Source organism: Arabidopsis thaliana, chromosome 4, assembly GCF_000001735.4.
Source record: "Arabidopsis thaliana chromosome 4, partial sequence".
Lineage (NCBI taxonomy): Eukaryota > Viridiplantae > Streptophyta > Magnoliopsida > Brassicales > Brassicaceae > Arabidopsis > Arabidopsis thaliana.
This window is the reverse complement of record NC_003075.7, coordinates 10699020-10716910: the sequence shown is the minus strand read 5'-3', so window position 1 is coordinate 10716910 and position 17891 is coordinate 10699020. Positions and strand designations below refer to the sequence as shown.

At 33.3% G+C, this 17891-nt stretch overlaps 4 protein-coding genes, 2 long non-coding RNA genes and 1 other non-coding gene across 15 annotated transcripts; 3 read left to right on the top strand and 4 right to left on the bottom strand.

Annotated features, from left to right (window-relative positions):
• The first annotated feature begins 2165 nt into the window (after nucleotides 1-2165).
• On the top strand, nucleotides 2166-3501 carry RING (SBP (S-ribonuclease binding protein) family protein). The gene is made up of 2 exons (NM_118090.4): nucleotides 2166-2331; nucleotides 2420-3501. Exons 1-2 carry the CDS (start codon nucleotides 2276-2278, stop codon nucleotides 3276-3278), a joined length of 915 nt encoding a protein of 304 aa, NP_193705.1. The 5' UTR covers nucleotides 2166-2275; the 3' UTR covers nucleotides 3279-3501.
• Nucleotides 3502-4766: 1265 nt separating this feature from the next.
• Nucleotides 4767-5033, bottom strand: AT4G06920. The gene has a single exon (NR_142059.1). It is a non-coding gene; the product is annotated as an other RNA (long non-coding RNA).
• Nucleotides 5034-5148: 115 nt separating this feature from the next.
• Nucleotides 5149-5353, top strand: MIR4240. The gene has a single exon (NR_142058.1). It is a non-coding gene; the product is annotated as a microRNA ath-MIR4240 precursor (primary transcript).
• Nucleotides 5354-5722: 369 nt separating this feature from the next.
• AT4G06910 lies at nucleotides 5723-6033 on the bottom strand. The gene has a single exon (NR_142057.1). It is a non-coding gene; the product is annotated as an other RNA (long non-coding RNA).
• A 1862-nt stretch (nucleotides 6034-7895) lies between these two features.
• IRT1 (iron-regulated transporter 1) lies at nucleotides 7896-9567 on the bottom strand. Of its 2 annotated transcripts, NM_118089.4 has the most exons (3): nucleotides 8837-9567; nucleotides 8592-8741; nucleotides 7896-8493 (listed from the first exon to the last, which is right to left on the bottom strand). In NM_118089.4, the coding sequence occupies exons 1-3, from the start codon at nucleotides 9422-9424 to the stop codon at nucleotides 8188-8190; spliced, it is 1044 nt and encodes a 347-aa protein (NP_567590.3). In that variant the 5' UTR covers nucleotides 9425-9567; the 3' UTR covers nucleotides 7896-8187. The 2 variants fall into 2 exon arrangements, with proteins under 2 accessions (NP_567590.3, NP_849546.1); NM_179215.2 differs by lacking the exons at nucleotides 7896-8493; nucleotides 8592-8741 and having other exon boundaries at nucleotides 8752-9533.
• Nucleotides 9568-12072: 2505 nt separating this feature from the next.
• IRT2 (iron regulated transporter 2) lies at nucleotides 12073-13563 on the bottom strand. Of its 2 annotated transcripts, NM_001036593.2 has the most exons (3): nucleotides 12930-13563; nucleotides 12683-12832; nucleotides 12073-12595 (listed from the first exon to the last, which is right to left on the bottom strand). In NM_001036593.2, the coding sequence occupies exons 1-3, from the start codon at nucleotides 13524-13526 to the stop codon at nucleotides 12290-12292; spliced, it is 1053 nt and encodes a 350-aa protein (NP_001031670.1). In that variant the 5' UTR covers nucleotides 13527-13563; the 3' UTR covers nucleotides 12073-12289. The 2 variants fall into 2 exon arrangements, with proteins under 2 accessions (NP_001031670.1, NP_193703.2); NM_118088.4 differs by having other exon boundaries at nucleotides 12073-12832.
• Nucleotides 13564-14736: 1173 nt separating this feature from the next.
• Nucleotides 14737-17722, top strand: AT4G19670 (RING/U-box superfamily protein). 7 transcript variants are annotated; one of them, NM_001341367.1, is made up of 4 exons: nucleotides 14737-15077; nucleotides 15546-15991; nucleotides 16094-16860; nucleotides 17120-17722. In NM_001341367.1, the coding sequence occupies exons 2-4, from the start codon at nucleotides 15569-15571 to the stop codon at nucleotides 17526-17528; spliced, it is 1599 nt and encodes a 532-aa protein (NP_001329049.1). In that variant the 5' UTR covers nucleotides 14737-15077; nucleotides 15546-15568; the 3' UTR covers nucleotides 17529-17722. The 7 variants fall into 7 exon arrangements, with proteins under 7 accessions (NP_001329049.1, NP_001078409.1, NP_001329048.1 ...); NM_001084940.2 differs by having other exon boundaries at nucleotides 15487-15991; NM_001341371.1 differs by having other exon boundaries at nucleotides 15551-15991; nucleotides 17120-17703.
• Nucleotides 17723-17891: the final 169 nt, after the last annotated feature.

The following is a 17891-nucleotide window of genomic DNA, read 5'->3' as shown; positions in this document are numbered from 1 at the left end:
AAATATGATTGCCTTGCGAGTTACTTGCCTTGTCCTGTTACTTGCTACTTGCGAGTTACTTACATGTACTTACGAGTTACTACTTGATATTCACGAGTTATTTACAAGTATTTACGAGTTATTACTTGCTACTTGCGAATTACTTGCAAATAAATTACTTGCAAGTAACACTTTCGAATTACTTAAAATTACTTATTATTTTATTTATCATATTTTTTACTTATTTAAAATTTACTTTACTTCTAATATAGTTTTAAAATGTGTCTAACACTAAAACAATACAATATATGTATAGAAAATGGTAAAATAATGACGAGTATCGAGTCAAACGAGTCGAGTATTAGTTTTTTTTCATTACTTGTTACTTGATTTGTACTTGCAAGTATCTAAATTATACTACTTGTTACTTGCCTTGTTAAAAACGAGCATTTGTTTTTTCAAGGCGAATACGAATCAAGTAGCGAATATAAGACGAGTAACGAGTACTTATGTCTAGCCCTAATAAATATATATGTGTTTTTTCAATAACTATAACAAAAATAATCGATTAACTCTTTTGTGCTCAAGTTACTATGTAAAAATTGGTATGAACAACATTAGATACGCATCATGATAATGTTTGTTTAGTGGATAAAAAATCGATTAACAATAAAAAAAAATAGAGAGAGGCATGAAAACGAAAATAAGGAAAAGAAAAAGACTATTCGTTTGGTGTGGTCGACCTGTCCCACACCGAGGAAATCACACTTTTATGACAAGACCTACTTGTCCGTACTATATAACATTATCGAATGATTCCGATTTTCTCTTTCCTTTTTTTTTTCTTTAATACGGAAATTACTAATTAAAAATTAAAAAGCGACCAGACGACAATTCAAGAAGCAAACAAAATTGGTGGTACCGAAACAATAAATCTTTTTTATTTATTTCTAAACAATTATTAATTTATTGAAAATTTCACGAAGAAATGAAACAGAAAGTTTTTCTTGGTCCCACTTAGACGTGGCCTCAATCTTCACATCATGGCCCCACACGCTTCTCACGTGCAACTTAACCAGTTACGACAAAACAAAATTAAGAAACATATTAACTTTAGAAATGTATTTACAATGGTTAAATTATTGTTTTGTGCCATTTCGTTTAATACAATGCACCGCTACATGATCTTAAGATAGCTCACGGAAAATTTAGAAAAGTAAATCACAAGTCCCAAATATGCCACGGTGGAAGATGACATGGCAGATATAAAGCGGAGCTTTGCCACATTGAATAAAATTACGAGAGTAACTTTATAGTTTGTAAAATTAAAATCATGGGAATGGTTTAAATTTTAAATAAAATAAAACTGAAGAAATGAAGAGTATGCATATTTAATACTATCTTTTGATATGAAATTTAATTACAGTAATCACAAAATAAGGAAAAGTTAATAAGAAAAATATGGGTTGACTAAAGAGAGGTTAATTTGGAATCTTTTTACAGAAGAGAATACAGTGAACTAACATAAAAATTTTATTAGGAAAGACAGCTTTACACATTTTTAAAAATGCATTTAAGGAAAAAACAGCTTTGCACCTTTTTTTATAGGATTTGCATCTTTAAATTTTAGAAATAATACAAAAAAGGATGGACAAGAACATAAAATCTAATAGTTTTTTCAACAAAAGAAAAAATCGAATAGTTTATGCTAATATCATTAACATATTAGCAAAAAAAAATTTATTGATTTTATAATGGCTCTTTGACTAGTCAAGCTTGCATATGTTTATGTGGATGTTGCTAAGGAAACATGCATGAGTGCATCAATAAATAAGAAAGAAATATTACAAAAAAAAAACTTTTTACACGTCCCAATATTTGCAAACTTCAAGAAAGATAGTATATATTGTTGAATAAAAACTTAGTATATTTTATATTTCTCTAGATTATATTCCTTTTAAGTTCATAAAATTGGTTGTTTCTTTTTCTTTTTCCTTTTACAAAAATCAACTGTATTTTACTAACATTTAATTTACAAAAACTTTAATTACTAAACACAATTGGTAATATACCATGAAAGTCAATATCTAATTTGAATTCATAATTATTCTAAATATCTAAAATATTTAAATAGTAAAAGTAATAAATATGTATTTATAGAAAATTAAAAAAATATTGACTTTTTTCTCTCCCTTAAATAAAAGCCAATCCCATAGATTTCTTCACCAGTCGCCACAACTCCTCCCTCTTCTCTCTCTCTTTGTTTCAGAATCTCTAGGAGCTTTTTTCAACAACAATGGCTGTTCAAGCTCATCACATGAACATTTTCTCTCAGTTTATATCACCAAACAGGTAAAAATCTCATTTTTATATTCTTCTCACAAACAAACTTCCTCTGTTTTTATTTTCCTCTAATCTTTTTTATTTTTGTTATTTGCAGAGATTGTGTTAAATTTCAAGAAAACATGAACCACGGCGAGTTTGAGTTTACCGGCGGTGAAGTTCCGTTAATAACCGGAGAATCTTTCGCCGTTGAGCCTTTAGCTGCGAAAGCCAACTTCAACAAAGCAGAAAGTGGTCTCAGTTACAATTTCACTGTTCCTCCTCTGTCTACAAAACGCCAGCGAGATTTTCAATTCTCAGACTCAAACGCTCCGGTTAAACGGAGGTCCGTAGCGTTTGACTCATCATCACCGTCGTTGATAAACGTTGAACTCGTATCTCAGATTCAAAACCAACAACAGTCAGAGATCGATAGGTTCGTAGCTCAGCAAACGGAGAAGCTAAGAATAGAGATTGAAGCAAGGCAACAAACGCAAACGCGGATGTTAGCGTCTGCGGTTCAAAACGTTATAGCCAAGAAACTAAAAGAGAAAGACGATGAAATCGTACGGATTCGAAACCTAAACTGGGTTTTACAAGAGAGGGTGAAGAGTCTTTACGTCGAAAATCAGATTTGGCGTGATATCGCTCAAACCAACGAAGCAAACGCTAATACTCTTCGAACAAACCTAGACCAAGTTCTTGCTCAACTCGAAACGTTTCCAACCGCTTCAGCCGTTGTAGAAGACGATGCGGAATCGAGTTGTGGAAGTTGTTGCGGTGATGGTGGTGGTGAAGCGGTAACGGCGGTTGGTGGTGGTTGTAAACGGTGCGGTGAGAGAGAAGCGAGTGTGTTGGTGTTACCATGTCGTCATTTGTGTTTGTGTACGGTTTGTGGTGGTTCGGCTTTGTTACGGACTTGTCCGGTTTGCGATATGGTCATGAACGCTAGTGTGCATGTTAACATGTCTTCTTGACCATCTTTTTTTTTTGTTCGTTACAATTTAATTTATATTTTTTTTGTTTCCTTAGGATTATATTCGCAAAAGAAATAGCAAATTGATTCTTTTCTTTTTGTAAGTACATATAAATTAGTTTTTGGTTAACTCTTGATTTTCTTACGACTTAAATGGAATCCAAGACTGAAAATTGCAAAAAAGAAAGACGAAATAATTTGTCGAAGAGAATTTAAAGGCTCCTCCTCTCATTATGTGTGGGAAAAAAAGAAAGAATAAATCATATAAATGAATTTAAAGTGATTCGAAAATGTTTTGAAAAGTAAATATTCCAGAGTTCTTTTTAAGTTGCACCGTTGTTTGGTTGCTTATTCTCAAAGTCGATCACATGAGTTTGAATTATCTACCACCTTTTAAAGATTATCATAGCGTCGATATAAATTGAAAAAGGTATAAAAATGGTCTATGGATATATACTATTGCAATTTGGAAGTATCCTTTATCTTTCCAACCCCGCAACTATATTCAACCAGAAGAATCATACTTCGCTATCGAAACTAAAATAAATTATGATAAAAGAAAAAGAAATAGTCTGAATTCGATTGTCTCAACGACATTTTCAGTTCATAGTCATTATAGTTGTCGTGTAATAAATATTTCATATTCGGATCATGTCATGTGCAGTGCATGTCTAGACAAAATAAAATACCCCCACTAAAATGGATTTTTAAAATTATATCCTATATTAATTCTATAAACGACGAAATTAGAACGATGAATACGATGTGTGAATTCACGAGTTACGATGATTGCGTCCAAGAAACGTTACCATGTCTCTATCCAATAATTTAGTTTAATTTATGTCTTAGAATTATTTGGATCAAATGGCACGAAACGAAATAGTGGCGAAAATGAAAATGGTACGACTCTGCGATGATTCGTACAGAAATTAATTAAAGAGAGAGTTTGAATTCACATTTTTCCATGTCTTCGTTCTTACCCATACTTATTTTTTTCCTTTTGGCCATGCCCCTACATTACGTAGTTACTTACCCTCGCCCAAAGTTTTATGTTATATTCACCTAACCCTATCTTTTAATTTGTTTATACTTTATACGAGTTTGGACAAGGGAATAAGAAAAAATAAATTAGTTAGTGATTGTTGCAAAGATAATGTTTGTGACTAATTGGAGCTTTGTCTAAAAAATTTACTTCCAACAATTCATAAGTATATTTGGATTGTATTCTTTTTTTTTTTCTGATGCGAAATACTCTTATAATTTTAGATATCAGAAAAAATCATGGTTGTTATTATTTGTGGGGACTATAAAAATCTATAAAGCGTTTCTAAAGTCTTAGATATTATTTTAAAGGATAGTTATCGTTTATTTTAGAATAATATCAAACATTATCGTCGTACCATTACCAAACCTAGCATGAATTAGAAGATCCGATTATCCGAATAACAACCAAATACTAGAAGAAGTGATTCCGTAAAAGGGCTGGCTTCTCAAATGGGCTGTTCGGATACTTCCATACACTATCTATTATTTTTTGTCGGTCCATACACTATCTATTAGGCTTTAGATTTCTTAATTATTAGTACTCTAGATTTGAGAGATGGAAAAATATTACACGGCAAGATACCTTGGAGAGAAAAAAGGAACATAGGAATACTATGACATCGTGTGACCAATCCCATTACAAATCTACCACAAGACATGTATAATGTGATAGATTCCATAAGAAAAAAAAACTAGAAAGACAAGAGGAGGCAATCATACGAGAAGATCGATATTACAAAGCACCCGACAACAACATATCAAAAGAATCAGGTAAAACCAGTTTCAAAAATGATCACATACAGAATTTTCGGAAAATTGTGAAATTACTTTCGTAGCCATGAAGTTAATGGCTAGAGTGACTAGACCCGTAACATTACCATATATCATTTGAACTGAAATTTGTTTGTTCTGAGGATTATTTTTCAAGATATCAAAACGAAGATAAGTGGCTGCACAAACTTTTTTTAGCGAATATATCGTTATGTTATCGGGTCTAGCACTCTATCCACTGATTTCATGACCACGAGCCTCTATATTGCGCCGACTTCTTAAATGGGTTTCAATAGCAAATTTCTTTACATTAATTGCTCATCTAATCACTGATCTTGAGAAAAGTCAAAAATACTTATCGTAATTTACATCCAACATCTATAAAAATTGAGTATCGGCCAATTAGTGATTCATCATACGTAGAAACATAGACGCAAACACAGTGCTACAATCGATAAGAAAACTAAATGACGAATCGTAGAAAAGAAAACTTAATTTTGTCTTATAATAGGGACGAAAGAGCCATTTCAACCTTGGAACTAACCTCGTCTATTTAAGATATGTTGATAAGAATTTGTATAATTGTACATTAGTTCTTAGTTAATATATATAATATATATGTATATTTTTCACATGGCGATTTCGGAGATGAAAATTCAAGATCCTAAATTATTTATAGACAGGATATCCGAAGAAAAAAACAATAGAATCTCAGGACAAGACATGTAAAGTGAATGGGTGATATTCTTCCAAAATCGTAGGTTCTCTTCTTCCTTGGCCCTTCCTCATGCTCCATTCATTTTGCAAAATATTTTTGGAAAGAATTATTGAATTTTAATGAAAGTCCTACTTTCATAGTAAAGATTTGTTAATTTTGGCAGTACTTTATATGTAACTATTATTACATGACATTCGAACTCTCGAGAGGGGTTTGAAAACAGAAGCATCTTACGTGTATTCCAACCGTCCACAAGATATATGAATAAAAAAGAATCATATTTCTCCATCCGACTAAAAATATTGCATAGTCATTATTGTTGTCGTGCAATAAATATATTAGATTGGGTCATATCATGTGCGTTGCATGTATAGACAAAACGATGAATACGACGATGTGATGAATTCACGAGTTACAATGAACGCGTCCAAGAAACGATTACCATGTCTCAATCCAGTATCTTATTTATTTTCCCAAATCAAATTTAGATTAGAAACAAGTCAATAACAATAATAATAGATATTTTAGTTTGAGTTTATCAAAACATTTAGTTGGATTTGGATGAAAATGTAACGGTACATAAAGAGTGGCTATAATTTGTTGGATTTTGGTTTTGTTTATGAACTAGCACACTACAAAAAAAATCATGCAAATGATGAAATCTTACAACTCTTAGAACGGAAATTTTGATAGGACTTTTCTACCGTAAACCTACATTTTGACGAAAACATAAGTCAGAGAAAATATCCTACAAAAGAAAACAGTGAGAAGAGCCATGGAAATATCCTAGCTATATGACTGCATGAGTATGAAGTATGAACAAATCAGCCTTGATAATATTGTTCCTCTTTATCCCACCAGCATCTTAATTAAAAGAATACTGAATTATGTAAATCCATTCATATTGTGACACCTCAAACTTTATAAATTAACCTAAATGAGGTGACCATGTTGGGGAATGGGGGCTAAGTAACTCCATTAGAAGAAGAATGAGATAACCAAGTAAAATTAAAGTGAATCTACAGTTAAACTTCAATATTTTTCGAGATGTAGGTCACCCAAAAACGATACATATATTACAGCATAAATTTGGAAAATGTTAAAGTTAAAGCACAATATTGTGAAGTTTTGAGACTCTAAAATGCTTATAACTAAGCTATAAACATACTGCTTCACTGATGAATGATGTATTTTCTTCACTTCCTTCAATGGTCATGATCATACTCATAGTCATGAAGAGGATGACAAATTAAGAAAGAGGAACATCAATGTACAAGAGGCTTATGTTCATGTCCTATGTGATTCAATCCAGAGCATGGAAATGTTATAATTGGAGAAGCGACAATATGGTTCACGAGAACCATATTTATATGAAAATGGTACGTTACATAGTTTAGTGACCAATGTAAAACAGATACATAGATTAAATAGAGAGATATATTAGTGAGAAGGCATCCTACATTGAGATCACAGCTCGAGTTTGGTTCTTCTCTTCACCAATCCGAGCTGTTATCTCAATGTAGGATGCCTTCTCACTAATAAGATAGAGTTAGGTGAGTGGAGATAAGTTTTTTGTTAGAAGGACACATAATTGGGCTGAAAGTAATGCCCGTACCCAAATCAAGTGAGCCTTCATAAATGGGTCGATAGATATACATTTTCCAAGTAAAACCAGCGCTTTTGGAAATCGACTGAATCTGCATATAAAGTTTATAAACTTCGACTATGTATCTGATTTTGTTTGTTCGAACTTTGACTTTAGTTTCAAGCGAAGACTAAAATTTATTGGTATTGGTTCAATTGGTAGACATATTGATTTTATCAACAGAACCCGGTTAGAGAACTTGTTTAAATTATATACTTAAATCAACTACAAGGATATCAATGCCTAGTAATACTCAAAAATAAATTTGAGATTTAAAGCAGTATGGGACGATATGCAAGTGATTGACAATATTGCCAAGCTAGTAAGTATATTTATAGACTACGTGATTGTGATTAAAGTTCCAATTATTGGTATTTAGATTTGTCGAATATAGATTACAAAGTAAAATAATATATATTTTTCTTTAATTTACTTATCTTGAAAAAGCAGCAAAAGTTTTATTTATTTATATGAGATGCAAAAACATTACACGATATGAACTATACTGCCTTGACAAAATAAAGGAAGATACAAAAGAAAACTATGAATCGTGGGGCCTATCACATTTACATATCTACCAAAAGACATGTTCCTTAAAATGTGATAGATCCACGCAAATCTTTTGTAAGAGAAGATAAAAAACCGATAGAGAATCGAGACGTAAACCTAAAACGGTTTTAGTTCGATAATGAAATCCACATGATTTCAATTCCGCAATATCTGGAGTATTAGTTAAGCCCATTTGGCGATAATCGACATTCCACCGCACCCGAGAAGAGCCGCGATTAAACACTTGAACTGCATTTTGATGCTACCTTGAAGCTTAGGTCCCATGAACTCCGCAGCTAGAAGATCCACGAGTGCCATGTAAATGAGCAATCCAGCGGAGCATGCATTTAGAAGTCCAACCGTGATCAAAGCTTTTGGGCTATTATCTTGGTAAACAGTTGATAGAGCGATCCCTAACGCTATTCCGAATGGTGTTGTTACCGCGAAAAAGAACGCCATAACAAATTTCTTCATATTTGTATACTCAGCCTGAAATTATCTTAAACATTAGATGTTTCATATTTGTATATACAATTTCAACATTTGGCTAAAGATAATTTTTTTTCTTTTATCTAAAGTATATTTACCTGGAGGATACAACCGCCAAGACCCATGCCTTCGAACATTTGATGGAAGCAAAGAGCTGCTATAAGTCCTTTAATGGTGCAAGTGTCACTAGTTGCTCCTAGAGATAATCCAATGACCACCGAGTGAACTATGATCCCAAGTTCCAAGACCTATATATCCGTAGAAAGTTAGATATACCTATGTATTCGGTAATATGTCATTTAAAATACAATGATATTCGGTATGTATATATGTGCGTACGAACCATGGCAATGACTCGGTATCGCAAGAGCTGTGCATTTGACGAATCATCTTCTTTTATTGGTAAGGTAACATCATTTGCGGGGCCGTGACCATGACCATGACCATGGGGCATGATACCAACTGCGTTCTTGCTGGTGTATAGGCTCGTGGCCATGGAGTCAATGGCTAGAGTGATTAGACCCGATAACATAGCGAGAAATCCGGAGAAAGGAAATTTATGCCACGGGTTCTCTTCAAGACATATAGATGACAACATTTCGAAAGAATCAGGTAAAACGTGCATAAAACCGGTTCCAAGGATGATCCCGGAGGCGAAACACTTAATGATAGTGAAGATGTTTCCGTCTGGTTGGAGGAACGAAACGTTACGGCTAAAGAGAGGAGCTCCAACACCAATCATGCTTGCAATGAGGATTACGAAGATTGCTATGACTTTGAGAGGCAAAGCTTTAGCTTTGTTGACGCACGGGTTCGCTGACTCGCTTCCACATTCTTCCGGCGCAGTTGAAGTTGCTGGAGAGATTGCAAAAGAGACAAAAATGAGTACGAGGAAGATTGTTTTCATGAGAAGTGCTGAATTTGAAGCCATTTTTTTTTTTTTTCTTTTTTCTTTTGGATTGTTGTGTGTTTAGATTGTTTAATGTTTGTGTGACTTTGGACTTACTAGATGAATCGGTTTATATAGTAATGTGTGCTGGTTGTTTTCATGCCATTTATTGTCGATGATGACGAAATTTTATTTGATTACTCGTTTGCTTCCAGTGTGAAACGAGAAAATAAAGTAATTAATCGTTCAAAAGGAATAATGATAGAATTATGAAAGTACCTAGCTAGATTTTATTAAGTTGATAGAAAATGCATTTAAACGATAATATAAACTTAATAAAATGTCTTAAATTTGCATATTATTATATTGTACCAATCACTTATGTAAAGTTCTTTTATCCAAAGAAATATGACTCAGTGACAATTTATTTTGTTTAAAATCCATAGTATGATTTTAAAAAATTAAGTATATTTTAAAGTATATTTTATTTAAAAAATTTAAGTATATTTTATTAAAAAAATGTAAGTACATTTTATTTCAATCAGTTTTATCAAGTTATAGTTTCGTAAACATTCGAGTTTTTAAATTTGAAAAAGGCTATATTGGAATTAAGGTTTATATTATCGTTTGAATGCATTGTTCATGCCGTTTGCAGACCGCTTGAAGTCAACCCCATGCGTCTTCTATAGTTCTGTTAGTCAACTCTCACAAACGTTTACTTTTTAATCTTGTACTATTTTTAACTTTAAGCTTAATTAGGTTTATACTTTATAGTTTATGCTACGAGCACAACATCACACGTGACAGCTTGTGCTCAGTGTATGGTTGCAATCCAGTCACCAAAAACACTACATATGAATGTAGATTCCTCCTCCTTTATTCGGTAAATAGATTCCTCTTTTCATAGCTTGATGTCTAGTTTTCAAAAATGACATACATATAAGTCATTTTTCATTTTTGAATTGATTTTTTTTCAAGGTTTAATAACTAAGAAACAACTAAGTTTTTGGGAAAGGATAATGACAAATAGAATTCCATGAAATCGGGTATGAATGTTTAATGTGTCAATCCATGTGCTCCTAAAAAAGGGACATCTAGCTATGAACTTACGCATTTTTACATGAACATATAGTCACTGACTTCATTTATAAGATTATGGGGTTATTGACTTAATGATTATTGGTTTTATGGTTATTAATCTAGTTATCTTTTAGGTAAGGTATTAAGATATTTCAATGTTATAACTGTATACATAATTTCATGTCTATTAGGATTTATGAGTTCTTTTGATTCTCATGTCGTTTCGAAATAATCTTTTTTTTTTTGGTTTTGCATGGTTATATAGAAGAAGGCATAATTAATTTGATTGATTGTCATGCAATTAATCATCAGAATCATAGAAAAAATAGTTGACACAAAATAAATTATAGAAAATATAGTTATCTACATTATCCTGTATATTCAATACTGTCCATGCCGAGTATGTATCCAATATTCCATGGCATGCCTCCTAACTAGTCAACTTCGGTTATAATTTTCACTATTTAAGTTTTATTTCTTTGAAGAATGATTAATAAAATAAGCATCAAACTGGATTTATAATATAGTTTTTTTAAAGGTATAATATTATTAGTTGAGTGGTTTACCTCCCACGTTTTCATATGGTTGGACGAGCACGAAACAAAACGTGCCAAACTCATACTCCACCGACGTGACAAAATGCTTATATGTCTATTCGTTAACTTTGATACAGAAAATAGAATGAACTTGGGGAGATTTTCCATATTGGTGAAATAATTTTCTTTTTTCGGTCGAGAAAAGAAATATTTTTTAATTTGTGTCAATGTGTGATTTCGCTTAATTGTAGACTTCGTTTGTTTTCTCAAATTGCGCAAGTAAAAAACACGAATATATATATATATATATATTTTTTTTTTTCTGAACATAAAATAAAAAATAGATATATTCGTGTTTTTTACTTGCACAATTTGAGAAAACAAACGAAGTCTAGAATCAAACCAAATCAGATATTGACACAAATTAAAAAAAATAGTAAAAATTATTCTAAAAACTATAAACATTTACAATTGTCAGGATGAAGTGTGTATGATTTGAAAAAGATAATTTCAAAACTTGATTAAGGCATTAGTAAAATTGAAGACTATTCAAAGTTATTTAATAGTATGTTCTAAGAACTTATACTTCAAGATAATGCATTTAATCTTTAGAAAGAAATGGTTCAACTTGTTTCAATAGGTTCAGAATTTACAAGTATTTGATATGATTCCAGGTGTATGGAATCAAAACATGTGTGGAAATTTACAAATTAGTTAGTAAGTCTGTTATTGTACTTAAAGTTTTCAACCAAAAAACCATGAAATGGAATGAAATACATAGAATTTATAAGCTTTTTAGCTTAAGCCATTCACACCTACAAATTATGTGTTAGATATAGTACATTATCGAGTTTTTATGGTTAAATAGTTGTCATGAAATATTGTGTAATTTAAATCTAACCAAAGTAAGAAATTTTTCTTTATTAAAACAAGAGACTGTATGTACATTTTCTTGAAGAGAGTAATTTTAAATATAATTGATAGTATTAATTCATATAGCTTTAATTTCCGTGTCACTAGTATTTCGGACCTAATTTTTTCTAACTAACATTGACAATCAACAAACTCCAATAATTAAATACATGTCATTCCAAAGAAGAAAGTAAACATCGCATTCATAAAAATAAATTTACAATGTCATAAAAAGAAATTTCTTTCAAACGCTTACATGCACTATACAAACTAATAAATGAATCAAACTTAAAAACAAAAACTCAAATATACAAAGGCGAAAGTATTTGTCGCCTTGAATAATAAATCAAATAATTTATTGATTATGTTGAAAGAGTGTTTAAGCCCACACGGCGACGACCGACATTACGGCGCAGCCAAGCAAAGCCGCCGTGAAGCACTTGATCTGAAGTTTGATGCTACCTTGGAGCATTGACCCCATGAACTCGGTAGCTAGAAGGTCGACGAGGGCCATGTAGATGAGCATTCCGGCCGAGCAAGCATTTAACAGTCCAATCGTAATCAACGCGGTTGGACTGTTATCTCTATAGATACTCGACAATGCGATTCCAAGAAAGATACCACAAGGTGTTGTTCCAGTGAAAAAGAATGCCATCAAGAACTTCTTCACATTTGTAAAATCTGCCTGTTAACATAAATTATATACATATGAACGTAAATTTCTAATTGATATAAGAGACATAAACTATATAGTATGAATGTATATTCGTACCTGGAGGATGCAGCCACCAAGACCTATGCCTTCGAACAAGTGATGGAAGCAAAGAGCTATGATGAGTCCTTTAATGGTACATGAATCATTAGTTGCTCCTAGAGATAGTCCAATGACCACAGAATGAAATAAAATGCCAACCTCCAATACCTATTCATGGTATTCAAAAATAGCTTGAGTATGGTTATACATATTAATTTATGATTTGAACTCAAGACCGTTTTGTAGTATTTTCATATGTACTAACCATGGCAATGACTTGGTAGCGCAAAAGCTGTCCATCATCTTTAGTTGCTAGCACTACACCATGACCGTGACTATGATTGTGGCCTACCATGTGAATCGCTTTCTCTTGATCAATGCCATACTCTTCATCAGGCACTGGTCCGACTGAGTTCTTACCGGTATAAAGGCTGGTGGTAATGGAGTCAATGGCTAGAGTGACTAGACCGGACATCATAGCGACAAAACCCGCAAAAGGGAACTTATGCCACGGATTATCACTAAGACATTTCGATGACAACATCTCGAAAGAGTCAGGCAAGACGTGCATGAAACCGGTTCCAAGGATGATTCCAGAAGAAAAACATTTGACGATCATGAAACCATTGCCATCGGGACGGAGGAACGAAATGTAACGGCTGAAAAGAGGAGAGGTCACGCCTATCAAGCTTGTTGTAAGTATGGCAACAATGGCTACGATTTTGAGTGGTAAAGCCTTAGCTTTGTTGATGCACGGGTTATCAAAGCCGCTATCACAATGTTCCGGGGCCGTTGAGATCGCCGGAGATACGGTGAAGGTGAATAGGATGAGGAGAATGTAGACGAGCTTGGTAGTAGCCATTAGTATTGAGATTGTTTTATAATATATGATGTTTGAATTTTTGATGAGATAAATTGTTTTGTCTTTGGTTGTCTTATATAGAAGATTTGCCGGCTTGTTCTCGGTGCTGCTGATTTGGAAAGTCAAGTTATGACTAAATCAATAGAAAAAAGATTACACTAGAGAATCGGAATCCTGATTTTATTGATTGTGTATGTACATTATCAGATAGAAAAAGGTTTTAAATTGTATTTTATATTATCCTATAGTTTTGTTTAATCGAAGAGAAGCCTGGAAGGTGTGGATCATGCCAAACGATACATGAAATGTCGTATTATTTTACTGTCAAAATGTATTGCTAAATTGGTTTAATGTTGAATTAAAATTGAACTACCGACATCGCTGAATTGAATATGTTACAATTTACAAACTGTTAAAAAACTACAAAATTTGTCGTTTTCTTTGTCATATCCATTGGTAATATATCGTTATTTCCTACTTCAAAATTTGTTTATGTTTTCATTATTAGCAAATTAGGAATTACTAATTAGTTGTGTTCAAAGGAAAAATCTGAGTAGGCCATCTATTGATATTGGGCCACATTGATATGTCTCAGTAGGCCCATATATTACAAATTAAAATTAGAAATGATGTACAAGATTCAAATGAGAAGTGTTATTCAAATTAGAAATGATGTTCAATTGTTTGTTCTGTGTTTGCTCCATTTATTTGGTTAATTCATTAGTAATCGCATTTGTTCTGTTTATTTCCTCTGTTAATTACTGTTTCTTCAGATGCCACAAACACTGCAATAAAAGATAAGTCCATGTTCACATTTCCCATTTGAATTAAGATTATAAACAATTAAGCTAATGATTGCTGTCTCCATTTTCAAACTTCCTGCTGCCATAAACTGTCCTCGAGTGTCTTCTATTGCAGAAATACAATTATTAAAAATTTCATTTTTGTACTTCTTTTTGCTAACTTTATTCAAAGGGAATATAACTATTGGATGTTAAAAGTCAGAGAAAGATTTTTTTTTAATGAAGTTACAGCTTTTTTTCTCAATGAGAGGAGACAAAGTCCATGTGCTAACTTTGGTTTCTTAAGCTATAATTCTTCATGCTCAGGTTCTAATCCAATTCCATTATTACAGTTTCAATTATTTAAACTATATATTTTAAATTAAATACTTGATGATTAGTAATGTGAAAATAATTATTTCATTGTGGGAAAATATAAAACATTGTACAGTACGAGAATGACAGCAAAGTGAAGCCAAAAACTCAGAAAAATAAAATAAATTAATAAATAAAAAAAGAGAGAATAAAGAAACAAAACAAAAAAAAGTAAAACTTTTCTCTTACGCCATTCGAAGAGAGAGCAAAACCAGAAGAACCGATGATTCTTCTTCTTCTTCTTCTTCTCTCCACAAAAACTCAGTAGAAACATCCAAAACAATGCGTTTATTTTCTTTTTTTTCCTGGAAAAAAACAGAGATTTTGAAGATGTTATTATAGCTTAGAGTTTTCTTCTTAATTTTAGTTTCCAAGTGTAAATCTCCTTCCACTGGTAAGAAAGCTTCTGGATTTCTGTTCTTGCTTAATGATACTTTAATTTCAACCGATCTCGTTTTATTACAAAATCTCTGGTGATTTCTGCTACTTAAATAAATTAGAATTTTTTTCTTCCTTGAAATATGTAATAATTGAGGGTCTGGTTGGTGTTTAGTGGGTCAACAAATCGAGCTGCTTCTTTTGTTATCTTCTGTGTACTTTCAAATGATTTGGTCTCTGATTTATGCTGATCTGTTTATGTAACTTCATCAAGCTTAGCTGTTTTGTTGATCTGTAATGCAAAGTTCATTTTTTTTGTTCCCTTTCCTCTCTCTCTCAGTATATGGTATAATTGAGATTAGATGATATCTAAAAGAATTAGCTTTATCTCATTTTTATTCGGTTTTGTTTCATGAAATTTGCAGATCCGATATGGGTTTCATTGGTGTGTTGCTAAGTTAAGAAAGTTTGTACCTTTTTGTAGTTTAGATAGGTTTGTTTCCAGACATGGAAAATCAAGAGGATTCTTGTGAATGTGAGGAGCTTCCATTGAATCACTTAGGAGATGAGGAAGAGTTTAGAAGTTGTTGTGGTGATGAAGAACTTTGGTTAAAGGGTAGTGATGATATAGCTAAAGTTGTAGAGGAGGAGAAAAAAGATGATCTTGATGATGAGTTCTCTGTTAAGATGGTCTTTAAAGGAGTCTCGATATTCGAAAGAGGAGATTTGGGTTCTGGTTATTCGGGAATTGGTGTTGTGTTGGAGAGGTCAGGAGATTTGGAGTTGATTCAGGTTCAGAAGAAGTTGGATTTTTATGTCGAAGAGTCTGTAGCTAACTATTTAGCTCTTATGGATGGTCTTGAAGTAGCTTTACAGAACAATCTCAGCTCTGTGGTTGCTGTAACCGACTCCGAGTTGCTCTATAATCAGGTAAAGTCTCTCTTCTTTAGCTTGTTGAAGAGACTTGCTTTCATATGGTTTTGTATCTCTTTGTAGGTTTGAGCTCACGTTTTATATGAATTGACTTTGCAGATAACTCGTGAGGAGCAGCTCGAGATCCCTCTTTTAGTAGCTCTGAGAGAAAGGGTATTGGAGAAAACAAGTAACCTTAATGGGTTTGTTCTAAAGCTTGCTCCTTTCTGTGATCTTGATGAAGCTCTAAGCTTGGCTCAAGTAGCGGTAGGAATCGTGTCTTCTAATCTTGATGGGGATAAACCGATCGAGAACTGCTCGATCTGCTGTGAAGACCGTCAGTCTGAGATGATGCTATCATTGAAATGCACTCACAAATTCTGTTCGCACTGCATGAAAACGTACGTTGAAGGGAAAGTAAAGACTTCAGAGGTTCCCATCAGGTGTCCTCAAGTGCAATGCAAGCATTATCTCTCAGCAGCGGAATGCAAATCGTTCCTTCCCGTCACTACTTTCAAATCATTCGAGGAAGCAAATGTGTGTAGTAAAAACAATGGGAAGATTTACTGCCCATATCCCAATTGCTCTTTTCTGTTAGACCCGCAAGAATGTCTATCATCAGGAAGGGCTAGCTCAAGCTCGTCTACTCAGTCAGAGAATAGCTGCTGTGTGGAGTGTCCAGTCTGTGAGAGGTTTGTGTGTGTGGACTGTGGTGTTCCTTGGCATGCTTCTATGAGCTGTGAAGAGTTTCAGATTCTTCCAGTTGATGAAAGATACCCAGATGATATTACATTGCATCGCTTGGCAAGGTATAAGAGGTGGAGGCGGTGTCAGCAATGCCGTATAATGATCGAGCTTGCTCAAGGCTGCAACCACATGACTTGCCGGTAAGACACACATATATATCTATGGCTACACATTGTTTTCCGTATCTATACATATTTGAACCACCAAAGTTAGGTTTTTGACTTCCAATAAAATATAGTTAGTCTTGACCCTTTAACTGCAGAATCACGGTATCGTAATAACCATATGATTCTAAGGTTTTTTTTTTCTCGCCTACGTTTAAATCTAGTATTCTAGAGCAAGTGTTTCTTTTGCGATTCTTACGCATATAAATGTCAAAACTCTCTGTGTTTTCCGCAGATGCGGGCATGAGTTTTGCTACTCGTGTGGAGCAGAGTACAGAGAAGGGCAACAGACTTGCACGTGTGCTTTTTGGGACGATGATGAAGAAGAACAAGAAAACGCAGTAGAGGAAAACACAATTCAAGAAGTTGAGCAATGGCCTTGGGACACATTTAACTCAATTCCAACTGTAATGGACGCGTACTCAGAGCAAGAAAGATCTCAGCTTGCTCTGATCCAAAGGTTCTTAGCAGGTGGAGGGTTTAGTCTCAGTGATCACCATACTACTTATCAGTCACCGCCGCCTCCATGTACAGAGTCATCATATGTTGAAGCCGCAATGAAAGATCTTCATCAGCTTCCTTGGCTTGAGAGGTTTGTGTCTGTTATAAGTGATGATTACTATGAAGAGTATAATAGCCAGTGAAAGTAGTAGAATTGTAATTTAATAGCCTTGAGGATCCGGCTTGGTTTGGTTCAGAGAGGCCAAACGAGAGTATCTCACTCTCGAAAGTAATTGTTGGGAGGGTTTTAGATTCTTGATGAACTCAAACAAACGAATTGTGATGAAACTATTTGCAATTATAAGAAGAAGAGTTTGCTCATCTCCATTCTACAAATCCTGCAAGAAAGATTAACACTCTTTTATATTCAGTGTTATGTTATGATATTTAATCTACCAAAATTTGGTTGAAGAACTAATCAAAATGAACTTGGTTAGCATCATCATATATATACCAACTACCAAGTAAAGAAAAAGTTTGATAAATTCAATTATTCATGCTCTTCA

Excerpts from the sequence above, each read along its gene's own strand:
- AT4G19670 (NM_001341367.1), top strand. The coding sequence starts at position 15,569 with ATGGAAAATCAAGAGGATTCTTGTGAATGTGAGGAGCTTCCATTGAAT. Across the intron at positions 15,992-16,093 it reads CCGAGTTGCTCTATAATCAG|ATAACTCGTGAGGAGCAGCT; the intron begins GTAAAGTCTCTC and ends TTGACTTTGCAG. Across the intron at positions 16,861-17,119 it reads TGCAACCACATGACTTGCCG|ATGCGGGCATGAGTTTTGCT; the intron begins GTAAGACACACA and ends TGTTTTCCGCAG.
- IRT1 (NM_118089.4), bottom strand. The coding sequence starts at position 9,424 with ATGGCTTCAAATTCAGCACTTCTCATGAAAACAATCTTCCTCGTACTC. Across the intron at positions 8,742-8,836 it reads GATACCGAGTCATTGCCATG|GTCTTGGAACTTGGGATCAT; the intron begins GTTCGTACGCAC and ends ACGGATATATAG. Across the intron at positions 8,494-8,591 it reads TTGGCGGTTGTATCCTCCAG|GCTGAGTATACAAATATGAA; the intron begins GTAAATATACTT and ends AGATAATTTCAG.
- RING (NM_118090.4), top strand. The coding sequence starts at position 2,276 with ATGGCTGTTCAAGCTCATCACATGAACATTTTCTCTCAGTTTATATCA. Across the intron at positions 2,332-2,419 it reads CAGTTTATATCACCAAACAG|AGATTGTGTTAAATTTCAAG; the intron begins GTAAAAATCTCA and ends TGTTATTTGCAG.
- IRT2 (NM_001036593.2), bottom strand. The coding sequence starts at position 13,526 with ATGGCTACTACCAAGCTCGTCTACATTCTCCTCATCCTATTCACCTTC. Across the intron at positions 12,833-12,929 it reads GCTACCAAGTCATTGCCATG|GTATTGGAGGTTGGCATTTT; the intron begins GTTAGTACATAT and ends TACCATGAATAG. Across the intron at positions 12,596-12,682 it reads TTGGTGGCTGCATCCTCCAG|GCAGATTTTACAAATGTGAA; the intron begins GTACGAATATAC and ends TTATGTTAACAG.